The sequence below is a fragment of the Drosophila nasuta genome, chromosome 2R (genome assembly GCF_023558535.2).
Source record: "Drosophila nasuta strain 15112-1781.00 chromosome 2R, ASM2355853v1, whole genome shotgun sequence".
NCBI lineage: Eukaryota > Metazoa > Arthropoda > Insecta > Diptera > Drosophilidae > Drosophila > Drosophila nasuta.
In genome coordinates, this window is record NC_083456.1 from 2,342,152 (window position 1) to 2,360,003 (window position 17,852).

The 17,852-nt window shown below is 36.6% G+C and overlaps 3 protein-coding genes across 9 annotated transcripts in view; 1 reads left to right on the forward strand and 2 right to left on the reverse strand.

The window, feature by feature from the left end:
* Window positions 1-40: 40 nt before the first annotated feature.
* On the reverse strand, window positions 41-4,111 carry LOC132784297 (ATP-binding cassette sub-family B member 6). Of its 2 annotated transcripts, none has more exons than XM_060789820.1 (7): window positions 3,990-4,111; window positions 3,045-3,360; window positions 2,781-2,980; window positions 2,173-2,486; window positions 1,695-2,099; window positions 906-1,631; window positions 41-842 (listed from the first exon to the last, which is right to left on the reverse strand). In XM_060789820.1, the coding sequence occupies exons 2-7, from the start codon at window positions 3,339-3,341 to the stop codon at window positions 187-189; spliced, it is 2,598 nt and encodes an 865-aa protein (XP_060645803.1). In that variant the 5' UTR covers window positions 3,342-3,360; window positions 3,990-4,111; the 3' UTR covers window positions 41-186. The 2 variants fall into 2 exon arrangements, with proteins under 2 accessions (XP_060645803.1, XP_060645804.1); XM_060789821.1 differs by having other exon boundaries at window positions 4,000-4,096.
* A 947-nt stretch (window positions 4,112-5,058) lies between these two features.
* Window positions 5,059-17,852, reverse strand: part of LOC132784610 (atrial natriuretic peptide receptor 1) — a 39,774-nt gene continuing 26,980 nt past the window's right edge. For 4 of the 6 annotated variants that reach the window (XM_060790326.1, XM_060790323.1, XM_060790325.1 and 1 more), the window contains 7 exons: window positions 15,062-15,176; window positions 12,468-12,612; window positions 10,613-11,039; window positions 9,828-10,556; window positions 9,598-9,759; window positions 7,767-7,953; window positions 5,059-7,538 (listed from right to left, as the gene is read on the reverse strand). In XM_060790326.1, coding sequence (XP_060646309.1) covers window positions 5,762-7,538; window positions 7,767-7,953; window positions 9,598-9,759; window positions 9,828-10,556; window positions 10,613-11,039; window positions 12,468-12,612; window positions 15,062-15,176 — 3,542 coding nt within the window. In that variant the 3' untranslated portion in view covers window positions 5,059-5,761. Of the gene's footprint in view, window positions 7,539-7,766; window positions 7,973-9,597; window positions 9,760-9,827; window positions 10,557-10,612; window positions 11,040-12,467; window positions 12,613-13,251; window positions 13,278-15,061; window positions 15,177-17,852 lie in introns of those variants that run through there. The other 2 variants (XM_060790327.1, XM_060790328.1) reach the window with 2 other exon arrangements.
* On the forward strand, window positions 7,974-8,823 carry LOC132784612 (uncharacterized). Its single transcript, XM_060790330.1, has 2 exons — window positions 7,974-8,361; window positions 8,416-8,823. Exons 1-2 carry the CDS (start codon window positions 8,136-8,138, stop codon window positions 8,751-8,753), a joined length of 564 nt encoding a protein of 187 aa, XP_060646313.1. The 5' UTR covers window positions 7,974-8,135; the 3' UTR covers window positions 8,754-8,823.

The window sequence follows — 17,852 nt, forward strand, 5'->3', positions numbered from 1 at the left end:
ATAAGAAAGAGTTTAGCATCTAAGATCATGTTCATACGTATTAGGTTTACATGTTTATTATTAAAATATTACAATAAAGTAGACAAACTCTTGGACTCAGAAAAGCTGCTCATGTACAAGTACAACAAATCACAAGTAACAAATATTATGGAATTTAAGCTTAATAACTAAGTAGTTTTATGCGTTTTACTGCCATCGATGCCTCGATTGTTCTATTCCTGAATTGGTATTCTTGTTTGGCGCTGTTGATTGATTCCCTGACGTGAGGTTAGCATTGCCTTCTACACCCGAACCTTGACCTGTGGTAGGCACAGTTGGGTCCGTGTTCTCTGCTAAGTTTTGTTCCGAATCAAGATTTTCTAACTGCTGTTGCCACATGTCAGCATAAATGCCATTATCGCGTTGCAAAAGCTGTTCGTGACTGCCACGCTCTACAATGTGGCCCTCCTTTAGCACTAAAATCTCATCTGCGTGTATAATTGTAGACAGGCGATGAGCAACAATAATTGTCGTCCGATTCGTACACACTCGAGCTAATGCAGCTTGAATATTTCGTTCTGTATGTGTGTCTAGTGCCGAGGTAGCCTCGTCCAGTAAAACAATAATTGGAGATTTAAGAAGAGTTCTTGCGATGGCCACACGTTGTTTCTCACCGCCACTTAAGCGCAACCCTCTCTCACCGACTTTGGTTTCGTAGCTTTCGGGAAATCCTAAGATTCTTTCGTGTATATCAGCTGAGCGCGCTGCCTCATAAACTGCATCTGCAGATGATCCTATTTTGGCATACTCAATATTATAGTAAATTGTATTGTTAAAAAGCACCGTGTCTTGAGGCACAACACCTAGAACAAGATCAGAATTGAAATTTTTTTTGAAGCATTAAAAATTTTGCATTTAATTCTTACCGATTGCTTTACGTAAACTTTGCTGTTGCACCAATTTGATGTTCTGACCATCGATGGAAATGGCGCCCATTTGAACATCATAGAAGCGGAAGAGCAATCGCATGATTGTGCTTTTGCCTGCACCTGAAGGTCCAACAATGGCCACAGTTTTACCAGCAGGTACTGTAAAGCTAACATTGCGTAACACCATCTTCTCTGGTGAATAGCCAAATGTGACATTATTGAACTCGATGCCACCACCAGCTGTAAGCAATGGAGCACTGCCTGGCGCATCCACAATTTCTTCTTCCTCACGTAGCAACTCGAACATATTTTCCATGTCCACAAAATTCTTTTGAATTGCACGATAATATGTACCAAACCAGTTCAATGGCATATAAAGATCCATGAGATAAGTGGAGAAGAGCACAAAGTCACCCACCGTCAATGTCTGATGATGTACGACCAAATAGACGCAGAGTAAAGATCCCGCCAACAACCCCAGACAGAGTATTATATTTTGTGCGGTGTTGAGCATATTAAGCGTCAGCATTGAGAGAAACTCTTCTTTTTGGTATTTAAGTATGGCATCTCTATAACAATCGACTTCATATGTCTCGGCTCCATAATATTTAACCGTTTCAAAGTTGAGCAGCGAATCCACGCTTCGAGCACGCTGCTCATTGTCAGCCAGATTCATGCGTCTCTGGTATTTAGTACGCCACTCCGTTATAGCAATGGTGGAAGCTATGATAAATCCAGAAAAGTATTTAAATATATTTAAAATTGGCGTTATGTTATTGGACTTACCTATATATAGAAACATGGTGAGGAATACAATTAGGCCGAACCACCAGTTGAAAGCGTAGATAAAGAATACCACAGCTACAATCAGATCGAGAATGGTTGGCGTGATCGAGAAAACAATATAGTTCAGTAAATTATTGATAGAATCTGTGCCGCGATCCATTATACGTAGCACTTCGCCCGTTTTCCTTTGAAGATGCCAACGCAACGATAGCTGATGCAAATGCCGGAACAAATCAATTTCGATTTCTCGCGTCGTGTACTGTTGGACCCGAATCCACAAAAAAGTTCGCAGATTGTTGAACAGACCCATGCCACCAGTTCCACCGCCTTGCAAGAACGATAAAGTCACATAAATAAGCACAAAGTCCCAACGAAATGAGATTGGCTCAATAGTCAGACTGTCGACTTAAGGGCAAGAGAAAGAGAAAAACATTAATTAACATAGCCGACTTTTCATAATTGACACAACATGACCTACCCAAAAGTTTTCGATAAATGGGTAAAAAGAGTTTAATCACACGACCGGCTATGAGCAATCCAATGCAGATAATAACAGAAATTTGAAGCATTGTATCCTTCTTAGGCCATAAATATGGAAAGAGCGTGCGCAGCTTACGCCAGCCATTTCTAAAGGCCGATCCGGATGGAACATCGCTTGACGGTGAATTATCCAGACGCTGATGAGGATTGTATGGTGCCATAATACCTGGTGCCTTTAGACCAAGTACAAAAATAAGTAACGCACAAAGTGATCGTGTAACAAACATTCCCATTTCGATTTCATCTTTATTGCTGTAGGAGAAAAAATGTTATTTAAAAATCAATATATAATGATAGATATGTTTTAAATGTTAAATACTATGAGCAACTAAATTTTTTATTTAGTTGTCACAAAAAAATTGTAAATAAGATCAATTTACTCGAAAAATGGATGAAATTATTATTATGAAATTGGATGCTAATTTACAATGTACCATACCAAAATAAAGGTTTAAGTTCAGTCTGTTCAGTTTCAAAGTCTGATAAATAAATCATTCATAATCATTTCTAACTGTATAGTAATATGTTGGCAGAAAAAAAACATACTTCCTTAAATGAAACCACCAGTCCTCATGGCCTAAGTTCACGATTGCCAGTGCTTCATTGATCAGCGCCAAAGTCCAAAAGAGCAACAAAATCAGACCATGCCCCCGAGTCGGAAGAGAAGGCAATTGGTAGTGTCGTTCCTTGACTATGAGGCAAATAGAAAATGGATACGCGAAACACACGACACATGTGTAAAATATCTGTGAACGATATCGGAAGAAAAGATAAGCAATGTTTTCGGGATTAGTTAAATAGCACACGCACCATATAGCCATAGACTGCACTTTCTGCATAAATGCGAGCATTCAAAAAGAAACGCAATAGCGCGAGAACGGGTACAAAGAGCAGCAAAAACAATTGTACAGCATAGAGTCGAGATTTTGATATTTGAGTGGGGTCCATGGGTGTGGCATATTTGCGATACATCAAGAGCTGGATACTCCCAAAGAGAAGCAGGAATCCTCCGAAAATTGCCGGTCCCACAGTGTCCATAAAGCAATGCGAGATTCCATGTTTGGTCCAAATCTCGCTAAGCGTGACATTAGGTGGGCAGTACAGCATTTTGTATGCCCTGTTATTGCTGAAATGTTAAAAAAATGCATCTATTGTAACAAATTTAGATGTTAAAAGCCATTCGCAATATTGACAAAGAAGCGTGCGCAAAATTTTAAAAATAAATCAAATATAGAAAAAAATGTATATGTTAAAAGCTATTCGCAATATTGATTGATAAGCGTGCGGAAAATGTGATAAATAAATTTAATCTATAAACAAATTTATATGTTAAAAGCCATCCGCAATATTGACGAAGAAGCGTGCGCAAAATGTGATATTACATTATTACAAGAGGGGGTCGCGCGCATAAGAGCGAGCAGTGTGAAAAGGTTTAACATTTAATAAAAAAATTTATTTCATTAAATATTTACTTTGGCAAATAAAATCGTAAAAAATCGTTCTCGCCTATTTCACAATGTTTCTCTTTATTACGAATTCGGGAAAACCACCCAACTTATCAGATAAATTTAAATGACATCAACATTAAAATTGTCTAATTGTAAAAGATAGTATCGAAACAAATAAAAATAAACTTGCAAATCATTTACACTATTGACTTATTCATGTAATTTAGACGTATAAATTATGCAATTTCCCGATTTTCATTATTAGCTCAAGATAGATTTGTCACCATATATTATTATTTGCCCTTACCTTAACTTACGCTAAGCGTAGATTTCGAATCTGCGTAAAATATTTTATTTTATTTAAAGCAATTGTGCAATGAACCAACAGAAAGTGCCGAAGCAGTTCTATTTATTTACAACTCGAAGCTAAAGGTGGAAGGAACATCGATTGCATTATCGATGTATTTTAATTTTTCAACATCGATTGATGAAAAACTTCGATGATTTTTTAAGGCCAACTAATTATGAATATTATAAGCAATTATATTTAGCATCTAGATAAAGAGTAACATTTATAACATATTTGTAAACTTGAAAGCGTTTAAGTATTTGAAATTATTGTAGATATCGAATATATCGAACGCTGGTATGCAGTTAATCTTTGACTTATTCTAGTGTTGGGAAAAGCTTTTATTCCAAGTGTGTCGACTCGCTCAGTTTGCATACTTGTTCACAAGTCTCTTTATTCTTTACTCACTACTAACTCACTGCTGATTTGATAAGTTGTTGCCAATTACGAAATAATAATAACACTGGATATTTTTGGGCGGATACATTTTACAAAATATGTTGTATCGATTAAACAATTGTGTTTCATCGTTAAAGACATTATAAACGGGGTTTAGAGCCTATTTACTAAAGAATTAAAAAAAATAAATAACAAAAAATCAGGTCAAAGAAAGAAGGCAACTGTTTTCAAGCGAGTACAAAAATCAAAGTAAGCAATGAGCGAAAGTGATGAGTGACCAATTAGTAATGAACAACTGAGCAACAAAAAAAGAACTTAGTGAACATGTTCCGCATCGAGCAGCTCGCTCTTGCTTACTCAATTCAACAAGTCTCACCTTCAACATTAATTAATATGTGTAAATTAAATTAATGGAATATTTAAATTAATTTGTTAATTTGGGTATTTGTTGTTCCGACCAAAACATAATACAGAATAATAATAGAAATGAATTCCATTGTTTTTAATTCAATGTTTTTCGGTGTTAATCCCATTTATAATATTAGCAATTTTAATTTCAAAAGTAGCAATTGCAGCAATCGCTAATTACGAAATATTCGTGGATTATGAATTGACAAATACAAAAATATTAAAATAATCATTTTATGTATATTTGAGCAACATAGAAATATGTAAACATAAATATTTATTTTTAAAATTTGCTAAGCCGTCTTTTTTTTTTAGTTTTTAATACTTTAAATGACAAATATTTTTTTTGTCTTAACATTAAACTATATTAAAAGACACATAAAATGAGTTTCGGAGTTGTTGAATGAATATTCTAAGTGCCAGGAACGAATCTATTGGAGTCAAAACTACTTGGACAATTATTTATATTAAATATTAACATTACTTAATTGAGGCGTCTAAATGATACATACATACATAAGTTAATTCGGATCTAAGATCTAAGAAAAATTTACAGTTTTCGAATTAAATTATTTCTCAGTTCCAAGTCAACATTTTTCTAAGTAGAAGTTACGAACTGAGACAGTCTTGTACATACTCCTGTAAACATACATACATATGTATTTATATGATCTATATATGGAATATATGTAGTATGTACCAGACTATGGACTCTATGTACTACATCTTACTGGGACGTGCTCTTATTGATGTACATAGGAATTTTGTTTAGTTATATTCTAAGTTGTTCAACTTGGATTTAAATTATTATCACAAACAAGTATATTTAATATGCAACATTACGAGTAGGTACCAGAAGAAGGTCTATTGGACCGGAAATCTTAAGTTTGCCTGGATTGGGCAATGAGTCTTAATTTTTACAGCTATGAATTGATTTTGGCCAATAGTGGTTGCGTCACGGCATTGCCTCCCGTTCCAAGTGAAACTACAGGTGGACGTGGAAAATCTTCTGTTATAGATAGGTCATGTCTGTGTCCGTGACCATGCCCATGACCAGAACCGTGTCCATGGTTATTCGAGACGGGTGTAGCCTTTGATAGAAACTGCTTATAATTCTTGACTAGATAGCCATAAGGATTATCGCCACTCAGGCCTGGAATGTTCTGATTACTGCAGCTGCTTCCACTCCGGTCCAAACTGACCACTGTCGCAGCTGTTGGCAGTGATGGAACTTTATTGCTAAGCAACGGGGTTTCATCGCAATCGGCAAACTTTATTCGCTGTCCACTGCCCGTGCTGCCAGTTTCTGTAGCGGAAGTATCGCTACGACTTGTCCTTAGCAGTGTTGAGATCGTGGGCGATGGTTTTAAGCGGTTCTTTGTTTGCGGTGTCGGTTGCAGAATGCCACTCAGATTCGAACTAGAGGTGGATTGCGCATGGTGGCCATGGAGCATATGACTATGAGTGTGGCTTTTCAGCGTTCCACTCAGTGGCAGGCGAAAGTGTGCTAGTTCCCAACTATCGCTAGTAGTTGTAGGCACACCATTTCCGTTTTCCCTTGTACTTTCATTGCTGTTTCCATGTCCTTCTGCTTCCACGCTGCGTAACGAGCGACTGCTGTAGATGTCACATGGGTGTTGATGTTGCCCAGCATCTAAATAGTAATTATTTTCCTCAGTCTTCTGTTGCGCATTGTGGTCGAAGCAGTTGCCATTTAGCTTCGGAGAACTGGAGCTAATCTTTCGCTTCACCCGCAGATTGGGCGAGGTTTCCTTGTCTACGGATGGGAGCGCTAAAGCCGGAACTGCTGGTGCCAAAGAGGTCACTACGCCCAGCTCTGAGTATTGTTTGTAGAAGGCGTGTGGCTGACGTTGTGGTTGTTTCAGTGATGAACGCCTCGTTAGCATTAGTTTTTTGGGCGATATCAGGGAATCGGGCATCGGGTTGGGCATCTCGCCCTCGAGCCAGTAGGTTAGCATTTCACCCTTTCCCTTCATGGGTACTAGGCCGCGACGTGTGGTCACAAAGCTACCGAACTCATCCAATGCCAACTTGGTTGTTTCGCTAATATGAATCTTCAGCGCTTCGCCGTTGGACTCCATGCGTGATGCAGTGTTTACAGTGTCCCCAAAGAGACAATATCGAGGCATTTTTTGGCCAACCACTCCTGCCACACAGGGGCCAGTGTGTAGGCCAATCCGGAGCTTTAAGCGATCACTTGGTCTGTGATGTATCCTGAAGTTGTGAACTGCTTCGAGCAGAGCCAATGCAAGGCGAGCGATTTCTCGGGCATGATAATTCTCATTGCGTATTGGCAAGCCCGAGACCACCATGTAGGCATCACCTATTGTCTCCACCTTGTACACATCGAAGTTCTCGACAATGGAGTCGAAGCAGGTATATAGATCGTTAAGAAACTGAACAACTTGCATGGGCGTGCTCTCAGCTGAGATCGCTGTGAAGCCAACAATGTCGCTGAAGTAGATGGTGACTTGGTCAAAGGTCTCGGCTACAACAGGTTGACCGCTGATCAACTGGGCGGCGACACTCTGGGGTAGTAATTGATATAGCAGCTTCTCGCATTTCTTCTTCTCTTCGAGATAGTCTTGGGTGCGCTCCTCGACTAGCTCCTCCAGATTATTGGCATACATTTCCATGCGCTTCAGTAGATTGTCAACAATATTTCCGGTCTCATTATCCCTGCGGGCGCACATGAAAATTAAAGAAGTCAGTAGAAAATATTAGAAGGCAATCGCTAATAATTTAGTTAATTATTATTCGACAAAAAATTGAAATGAATGACGTAGTTAAGATGGAATAAAATTTTTTCCAATGCTTTATTATACATTTTTATAGAATAGTAAAATAGATTCCATCAATGTATTAATTTTTCGAATTTTTAACTCATGTCTGTATTTAAATGCTTACTTATTGAACTTGCGAATCATGGATTTGAGAGTATTGAAGTCTGGTCGCTCCACTGGATCTTCAGCCCAACAGCGTTTTATAATACCAATCACGTCCGCTTTGGTATCGCCGCACTGCTGTAGCTCTGGACGAAAGGGTTTACCCTGCATTGTCTGCCCTTGATAGGTTTTAACCAACTCAACGATCTCTGCAATTGTAGAGCAAAACTGTGCTGTAGCTGTCATTTCCTTTGTATTTCAAACAAAATTAATAGCAAAATATTGTGTCTCAGTGTTTTAATTTCGCATCAAAATCGATGTTTGTCATGGACATCACTGACTTTCATAACTAGTCGCATATTAAATACATCACATTCAGTTAGCTATAATCATGTCATCCAACCTGCATCATCTGAAGTTCTTTTCTCCGTACTTTATGACTGTGGAAACGATTGAAGATCTGTTGACAGTTAGTAAATCCTGTCATAGCGACATTGGTTATGACATTAATCTCTATAATGTTCGAGAGGCCCTAGCCGAGATTAAAATTCGAAATCTTTTGATCCATACTACGCGGGAGAGCGGAGGCATAGAGATATTTTCCCTTCGACCAAGACGTTAGTAATTTTAATGGTACACAAAATTTGGCTAATATTTTTATACTGTTTCAGAGCCTACTGATGCAGAGATTATTTTCGGAGATTGCAGCTGCAAGATGCTGTTTTGTAATCGAGGAATATTTAAAAGGGGCTGGGATAAATCTCGCATCGGTTGGTTGTGGGATCTGGAACACTTGAACCGATTAGATAAACTTCATCATATCTGGCGGGAGTTCGGTTCAAGTAAGAACTTCCCCCACAGATTGAGGGACCCACCATTAATTACAATGCGGCGTACTGTGGTAGAGAAACCTAAAAAGGTCGGATGCTGGAGTTGGCTCCATCACAATTGTGGTTATGTTTCTGATAGCGAAAGTTGGGATGTTGCCCAAAGTGGCCTAAGAATATGACTTCTATTTAAAGTTTTTTATGTATTATTTTTTGGAGAGTATTAAAACGAGTGGGAGTGGTAAAATTTTATTGGAATGCTTGCATTCTATCATTGTTAACATACGAAAAAATTCATAATACTCTTTTGAACACATATGTATTATTTTGTATAATCTATTTTATCAAGAATGCGTGCCTACAAAGGCTCGTACTCATATTCACACAAAGTTATTCAAACTATTCTTTTAAACTACATTTTACACAAACAAAAGACACAATTTATCTTTGGTTCCTTCCAACTTGTAAGAAATAATTGCCAACTGGCAAAAGACTGAACTCAGCCAAGGAGTTAAATCAACTCAGAGTATAATTTGATGTGCTTGCCAAGTGGCTGTCAAGAGCTGCAATGGCCTGGAAACTTGCAAACAAACTTTCCATGAGCTTAGCTACATTAAATAAAGAGCTTAAGAGTTACATCAGTGCTCATGATAAAGTATACAATTATTTACAAAATTGCTGTGGTCCTAAAAGTGTCTTAAATCTTCATCATTAAGCAAGAAACAGTCGATAAACATAATGAGCTATAGTACTCTGAGAGGATGTTCCAGGTGAATAATTTCTGCTTAAATAGCACCTTAAAATGTTATTTAACATACATCCGAAATTATTTTAAATGTATTTTAAAAATACTAACATTATTATTTGAAGAGAATAGCGAAAGTCTCTGCTGTCAGTGCCTTAGAAATACATAAGTTAGTGTTGATTTTAATTATATCTAACTACATATTATAAATAAATATTAAAAAAATAATTGATTTTTTAGAAAGCTTGAGACTGAATCAGATTAACGTTTTTATTGCATACCTTGAGGCGTCTTGTGTACACAATTGCCCAAATAAAATGGACCTTGTCTTGTGGTTATCTCGTGAACAATAATGCCAAATGAGTATACATCGCCTTTTTGAGTTCCCTCTGGAGCACGGTGAGTCTCCATCCTTAATAATTCTGGAGCTGTCCACAGGAGTTCTGGTACAGAATTTGTAGAATTTAATACAATAGCAACCTCGAAGTAATGTGAAGTATAAAGTACTTACTCCTCCAATAGGCATGACTATTACAGTTTTCGATGTCACTTTCAACATCGTTATGAGTCCGTCGCAAGCTATGCAATCCGAAGTCGGTAATCTTCAAGACAAATCTTGAGTCGACCACGCAATTGGAGGACTTAAGATTACCATGGGAGCGAATGTCAGAGCTGTGAAGAAACTGCATGCCACGGACAATGTCGTGCATCAAAGACAGTTTGAACATCCAGTCCAGTTGGAATTGCTCGTTTTCCAGTATATCCTGTAGCGAGCCTTTAGGACAGTATTCGGTAAGAAGAAAACTCCGACGCTGATCCAGACAGGCACCATAGAACTTTACCAAGTGATCGTGTTGCAAATCCTTCATGCGCTTTAGCTCCAGCATTAGGCTGCGCGATAACACAGTCTGCACATTTTGCACTTCGATGGACTTAATAGCCACCTTGCTCTTCCTGTACATGCCAACGGGAATGAAGATTTGGCGATCTCCATTGATCGATACCATGTCCTCGGACATAAGAGTAAGCTGCGAGCTTTGCTTGACTAGCGAATGGAAAGAGCCGCGCATGCCATGATCTGCTGAATCACGAAACATGACATCCTCTAATGAGACCTTCCAGCTCATCGAATTGATCTCCGCTTCAGCTATGTAATGGCGATATCCAAAGAAGAAGCACACCGCCATTATGATTATTAATGTGGCAAGAATAATCGAGAGGATCGCATAACCAGGCAACGCTATAAAAATATAAGCAATTAGTTATCGTTATTTTTGACCTTGAGAATTGACATACAATTGTCTGGACAGAGTGAGCCATCATAACCACATATGGGACGATCGGGTGGCGCTTGCTCCCGACCTCCAGCCCAATGGATTTCCTTTTCCGATTCGAACTCTAAACGATTGTGCAGAAAGTGCGCGACAATCTCAAAGCGACCTGTGTCGGGATTCATATCCAGCAAGGAATATGCCGAAATCCGGTCTCCATTCGAGTCAATTGTCACGTTACCAGTGATTCCAGTGAAACTACGATTCCACATGCGACGCACAATATCCGTACCATTAATGGGTCTGGTTAGCATGTTCGGGTCTTCGCGGATGCTCTCATTGAGGGCGTTGGCATACAGGAGGACGCCATCGAAAAAGGAAGTCACGAATGCTGAGATTGGCTCATTCTCGCTAAATGTGTAATTGTATTTGGCAGATGCGATGTCTTTTATCTGCAAATGGTTTAACGTCTCATTAGACATAACATATTCTGTTGTGGTACTAGTAGTGTTTGCTCCTCGTTTGAACTCATATCTAGCTATCTCTGAATTTTGAGGTTTTATTGCCTTAGCACCCGTGAAATTCAATTACGTCGGCGATACGTTGAAAACGCATTGGCATCAACATCAACATCCACATCAACATCGGCAACAGGGCCAGAAAAGGAAACGTGAAAGATGCCAACGACGACTTTTTGCCAGAAGCCCAGTGGAAGTTAATTCAGGCCGTATGTTGTCAGTCGAGTATAGAACTCAACCCCTAAGGCATACTTTGGTTGGCAGACGATATTTTGTCGTCTGTCGACCCTTTTGACAGTTTCGAGCACCTGATTTGCTTTTGCAATGGCCGAGTAATGTCAATGACGCAAAGAAAGAGCTACAGAAATGCGGCAATAGTCGCAATCACAGCGTGCTGCATAAAACAGGACTGGATAATAACTTAAGAGTCTTCGCGAGGACTCTCAGTCTATTGAATTCGCTTGTTATGTATTTTGAATGAAATTATATTCACTTTATAGGAAGTGAAAAGAAAATATAAGTACTTTATTTCATAGTCTCTCTGCTCTATTATGCAACTTCATCAGCTTTTGAATAAATAGAGGTACTCTACTCTTAAGCTGTATTTCACGTAATCTCTTTTTGATACCTGGGACACCGCAGTTCTCATACAATTATTGGCGAATCAGCTGCTGGAAGGCGTAACGTGTTAAGTGTCATTAGCCATAGTCGGGAAAGCGGATGTGAAGCAGCTTAAACACTAAAAATGGATCAAAACAAACGCCATTACAGAAGTCACTTGCTCATGTTGCCCAAGAGTGGGGTAACAAATGCTTTCAGCTCGACTCGTTGTTTTCCTTTGCTGCTATAGTTGTTTCTCTACGTGAACAATGTTTACGATTTGGGGGATTCATACGTACATAACGTAGTTGTAGTATGTGCACTCACACACTCATAGGTACATATGTACATATGCAAAATAGGCTGTTCTTCGAGCACGTTCGCTGCTATCGGATTTGCATCTGGCGGGAGAAACCAAGTAAAAAAAATTGTACTACTACTACACTCGACTAAAATATACCCCGTGTATGCTAATTAAGAAACAATTTACACAACTATGTAATTATACTTGTAATTACTGTATTGTAGACACGAGAACATATAGTATTTCTTAGGGTCAGAGATATCTCTCGATGCCGGATACACATCCACAAATCCATTATACGCTTTCTTGCATCGCAATGGGCAAAGAAATAAGAAAAAGCCCTCAACCAACCTAGCTGGGAGCAAAAACAATTGTGAAACAGTTCGGTTTTTCTTGGTTCTTCAATTCGATTACCATGCAAATTTTGTATGGGGCTTCCTTGCGGCGATTGCACTCACCTCATTGGACACCTTTGTGTAAGCATCGTCATTTGGCTGCTTCGGCGTGACCGTTAACATTGCTGTGTACGCTTTCTTGGCGCGTTCATTGTTAAAATCGGTATCATTCTTATCATACCAGGGCAGCGAGGTCATATATGGCACACTGCAATCACAAAACGGTTTACAAAGACATTAATGAGTGAGTTCGTATGCTAAGAATGCACCCTACACCCTACAGTGTACAAGAATCTTATCAATCTGCCATCTGGCTTTGCATTGCATTGCGACCCAACAGGAATTTGCAGTTTGTACTCTCTCGCCTTATCAACGCGCCTAGTGCTGCAGTGCTGCTATATGCGTCATAAATTATTTATAAATAGAAAATGTTAATTGCAAAATGAAAACTCGATTTTAGGTTTATCTCTTACTATCTGAGATTCTTTTCTCTCTCTTACTCTCTCGACTGCACACGCCTTACTTATGTCTATGTAATAACCTTCCATTATTTATAAACTTGTATATATGTACAATTATATACAAAAAAAAAACATGGCTTCTTTTTAAACCCGGTAACTATAGGGTAGAAGGGCATTATAACTTTGTGCCAGCAGGAAATGTATGCAAGGCAGAAGGAGGCATCTCCGATTCTATAAAGTATATATATTAAATCTTAATGACAGTCAACAGCCGAGACGATATAGCTATACCTATACCTAGATCTCAGAGATTAAAAGAGATAGAGATATAATTTTTTTGACAACATTTGTTATGTTTGCATGCAGATCAAGTTTTAAAAATTTACCACGCCCCCATCCGCCATCGCAAATTGACAAAAATAAGAAGTGTAATTTTATAGCAAGAGTCGAATTAGAATTTTGGTACATACAATAATATCTATTGTGTTTATAATTCCCAAATAAAAAATGTCGAAGATATTAAAGAAAATCATATGTATGAAAATCGCCTACTTACTAGGGTTCTCAGTTGCTTTGGCTGCTAATCTGGTATATTTTGCACCCTATTGTATACTTTATATGTAGTACTGTATCAATACACCTAAACTAGCCTTTGGTATATTTTCAGTATTTATTTCTGTATGTTCATTTGGCATTTTTTAAATTAAATAACGAAATATTTAGCTTTTATTCAAAATGGGTATCGGGTATCTTACAGTCGAGCACATTCGACTGTAGCTTTCTTACTTGTTTCTGTTGGTTATATGTGCATTGAATCGTTTGTAATCTAAGTGCAAGCATGCATTTCTTATCAGTCAAAGTTTGTTTGTGTTACTAACTCAATGTCAGCTACTTCCTGCTAAGACAGCAATTGACATATCCCGCAACACGCTTATTGATGGCAAATATATTAGCCATTACTGTATGGGTGAGTACAATTTTGGATAAAATACTCGTATTTTATAATACTTAATGACGCTAAAAGTTTCCTTACTCTATAATATAATTTTTAATAAAGTTTTTCAATTATAATAAATTTAAAAATACATACATACGCATACATGTACGTATCGTACGTATTTTTTTTCTTTGGCATTATTTTACATTTGATTACAAGTTCATGAAGGTTATGCGATTAGAGAGAATTTACGAGTAGTGCACATGCAAATAATTATTCGACTGCTCGCCCCTCCTCACATGCCGCCTTGTCATGAGAAAAAATCGCAACCATCTGCCCCGGTATTGCCTTCCGAGCAAATATGAATTATTTGTGAGTATTCGTAAACCGTTCACCCCACATTGATCATTGTAAGTTTCCTTTATGGTAATCAAGAAACACTCAGATTATCTGTATTTTTAAACTAAACGCTAATAATATTTTTGTGTTTTGTTTAAACTCAGGAAGAGCGAAGAATCAGTAATCCGTTTTAATAATTTATTTTATTATTCCTATACTTATCGAAATATTTGATTTTATTATCTCGCTATAGAAGTGTGATGAAACTTAAAATCCTATATCTAAGAAGAAGCCAGAAAATTAAAAAGAATAACTATTCAGTCAATAGACTAGGTAAACTTGCATCTCTTAAATTATTGAATTTGTAATGAGCGGTACAATTGGCAAATACAAAGAATATATAAATGCTTAGCTAAAAGTGTGGGTGGCAATGACTCAGCCAATTTGGGGACAGCATATTTTTCTATATAAAACAGCAGCCAAATGTGTCTAAGGGGACATAAGAGTTTCGAAGAGCATTTATTTTTTATTGTTTGCCATTAGAGTTAATAATGGTCAAGTCAGACATGTGTCAAAAATCGGAATTTCCTCAATTTATAAATAGATATTAATTGGTAACTGCGTCTGCGACTGCGTCGTTGACTTGAAGTTGCTTAAAGCTATTTTTGTTGGTAAATTTCATAATTTTAATAACCTTGGCTAATATGTATTATGCGCACTTTGTAAAGAATATTCAAAGTGCGCGTGTTGGGCAAAGTGAAAGGCCACAAACTGAACCGATTGCTATAAATGATCAGTTTCTGTGATTGTTGTTATAATTGTTGTTGTTGCTAATGCTATTATTGTTCCTGTTATTGTTAGTGTTGTGATTTTGAAGTAATGTATATACATATCTCTTTTGTACTTGTACTTATACTCACCGCGAAAATAATTCAATATTGATGAAAACATATTCACCGCTATCGATCATATTCAACTCCTCGGCTGTCAGCATAATTTGACGTATAGACTGTGGATCGGCGCACATAATGACAACTGCAAAATAAATAATAATAAATTGTCAAAAAAATTAGTAAAACGAATTGCAAAATTTCATTTAACAACCTTTACACACTCGATTTTTGGAACTATTTTGTTGTGCTTGAGAATTGTTTAGGTTGGCTTCAAATTTTTGTTTACAATTAAAAATAGAAGCAGCCATTAAGCAACGAGCGTCAGGTTCCTAAGCTCTTGTCATTAAAAATGTATTAATTCATTTAAAAAGTGAACACTTTGTTAACGAAACGACAACCGCTTGTCTACTGTAGAGGTGTCAGTTTTCTTGACGTCAGCAGATAATTTATAAATGCTTTGTGTGAATCGTCTTACTCAAAGACGCTTCAGATTATGAAGCAGTTTATAGAAAATACATCACATCGTCTTTTCAAGAACTTCATGTGTGTTCTTTGGGCCCTTTCAAGATCACCCACGGATTAACTTATCGGGTGCTTCCCATTTCTATGCATTTTTTTTATTGGGTGTGATTTACCTACTCGATATAAACAAGAGTAGGAGTTTAGAAAAAAAATTCGCCAATTTCTTGTCGACTCTTAAAAATATAGTCTACAAACAATTACTTTGAATATTCTTGACAGCTTAATAAATAATTCACACATCAAATGTTTCGACTAATATATAAAAATTATCCAATCAAAAATTTAATTTAGTAATTTTTATAATATTATATATTGAAAGTGGCTCGTAGCAGTTCATGAATCACAAGTCTGTATTAGTTGTTTTAGACAATTTACGAGTCCAATGCAGTTCGAGTCTATTTATGTCGTCATATTGTCATGAGACTACCTTTTATTATTTAAGAGCCAGCCAATTTGGAATAGTCAGTTGAACGTTTCAATTCAATTCAATAGTCAGTTGAACGTTTCAATTCAATTAAGAAAATGTAAAATAATATACATTTATACCCATTTATACATTTATGCAGTGACAAGCTTGACATATCGAAAAACGAATGTCAGCCAATTATCATTACAAAAAATATTAACAAATAATAAATAGCAAATATTATAATAAATACAATTTTTATAAAATAGTCAGTTTTGTTTGAAAAACAACTTTTTAAACCTACCATCAGGGTAGGTCGGTAATGTAACTTTCCGCCGGGCAGGAAATGTATATAACAGGCACAATAAGGCATTTTCATCCCATAAAATATATACATATATGTATATTTTTGATGATGCCATGCTTGTCTGTTCGTCCATTATATTATGCACACCCTTCCGACCAACAGAATCGAGTCGAATAAGCGTAATTTTAAAGCTAGAGTCAGTTTCTTACAATAATAACTTCAGTCCTTAAGATTTCTGAAAATTTGCGATCAGATAAACATTTTTGAAGTTGTTTAAGAAATAAAAGCCTTCGGTATATAATCGTATTTTATCGATATATTAGATTTGTATATTTTAAAAATAATGCCGCAATGTTTTTTTTAATGAAAATGGATAGCGGGTATCTTACAGTCGAGGACACTCTGTAGCTTGTTTAGTGCGTATTATGGGAAATGTCATGCTCAAGAAATCATATTGATGAATACATAAGTCACTTCCATAAATAATTATTCATGTTTTTTTATGTCTACAGAGAACCTTCTATTGTGGGCCTCTGAATAGGTGCAGTCGGAGGCTGTCAATGTCAAGAACAGATCAAAACGTTTTCTTAGTTTAATTACATAAGCATCTAAAAATTAAATTTGCACGAGTTGAAATGAGAATAATTATTACACAAATGAGTGCAAACTAAGTTTGTTATTGTTGTTGTTGTTATCTCAGAGGTAATCCAAAAACCGAAAAACATCATATCTGTAAACGTTAAGACAAGGAGTCTCAATGTGTAGTGATAATTGCGTGAGTTAATTGAAATTCATAAATAAAACGCAATTATGCTGCCAATTAGTACAAGTATTCATAATAAAGTTCAATGTCTTTTGAGCAATATATAAGTCAAAATGCCATTAGTTACAAGACTGAATTATGCATATTAGCCGTTTTGTTAAAATTAATCCGAGAGTACATAAATAAATGAAAATCTTTTTAACCATTTCGATTATACTAAATTCCCAATTCATGTCTTAATTAAAAGTTCAAAACGAAGGTTAAATTGTTAGTATTCCGGTTCTTAATCAAAATAATTCATTTCACTGGGCAATCACTGCTGCCAAAACAATTTGATTTGAAAATAAATCTTAAATTTGGACAAATACTTGATATCGACTTGGTATTTAATCAAACGTGTCAACTTGTGTTCAAAATGAGATAAATTGTATATTACCTATATATTGTATAAAATAAACAGAATCATTTAATATTTACGTACTTTTGTACTCGCTTTCTTTTGGCATCTCAGACCCAATAAATATTCGAGATCAGCGTAAACAGCTGAGATGATATAGTCAAGTCTGTTTATCTGTCTGTATTTACTCATGGACTAAAAGTGATAAAGTTACAGTTTTTGATTTCCGCCCTCGGATATTCAAGTTTATTAGTGTTTATGATTCCTAAATTTTGTTGCGATGAGATAAAAAACTTTCCTCCTTGTTAAAACTTTTGTAAATTGATGAATACTAATTTACATTTAATTATTAAGTATTTTTAAACAAACTTTCGTTTTCAGTCAAGTATTTTATTATCACACTTAAAACAAAATATAACATCT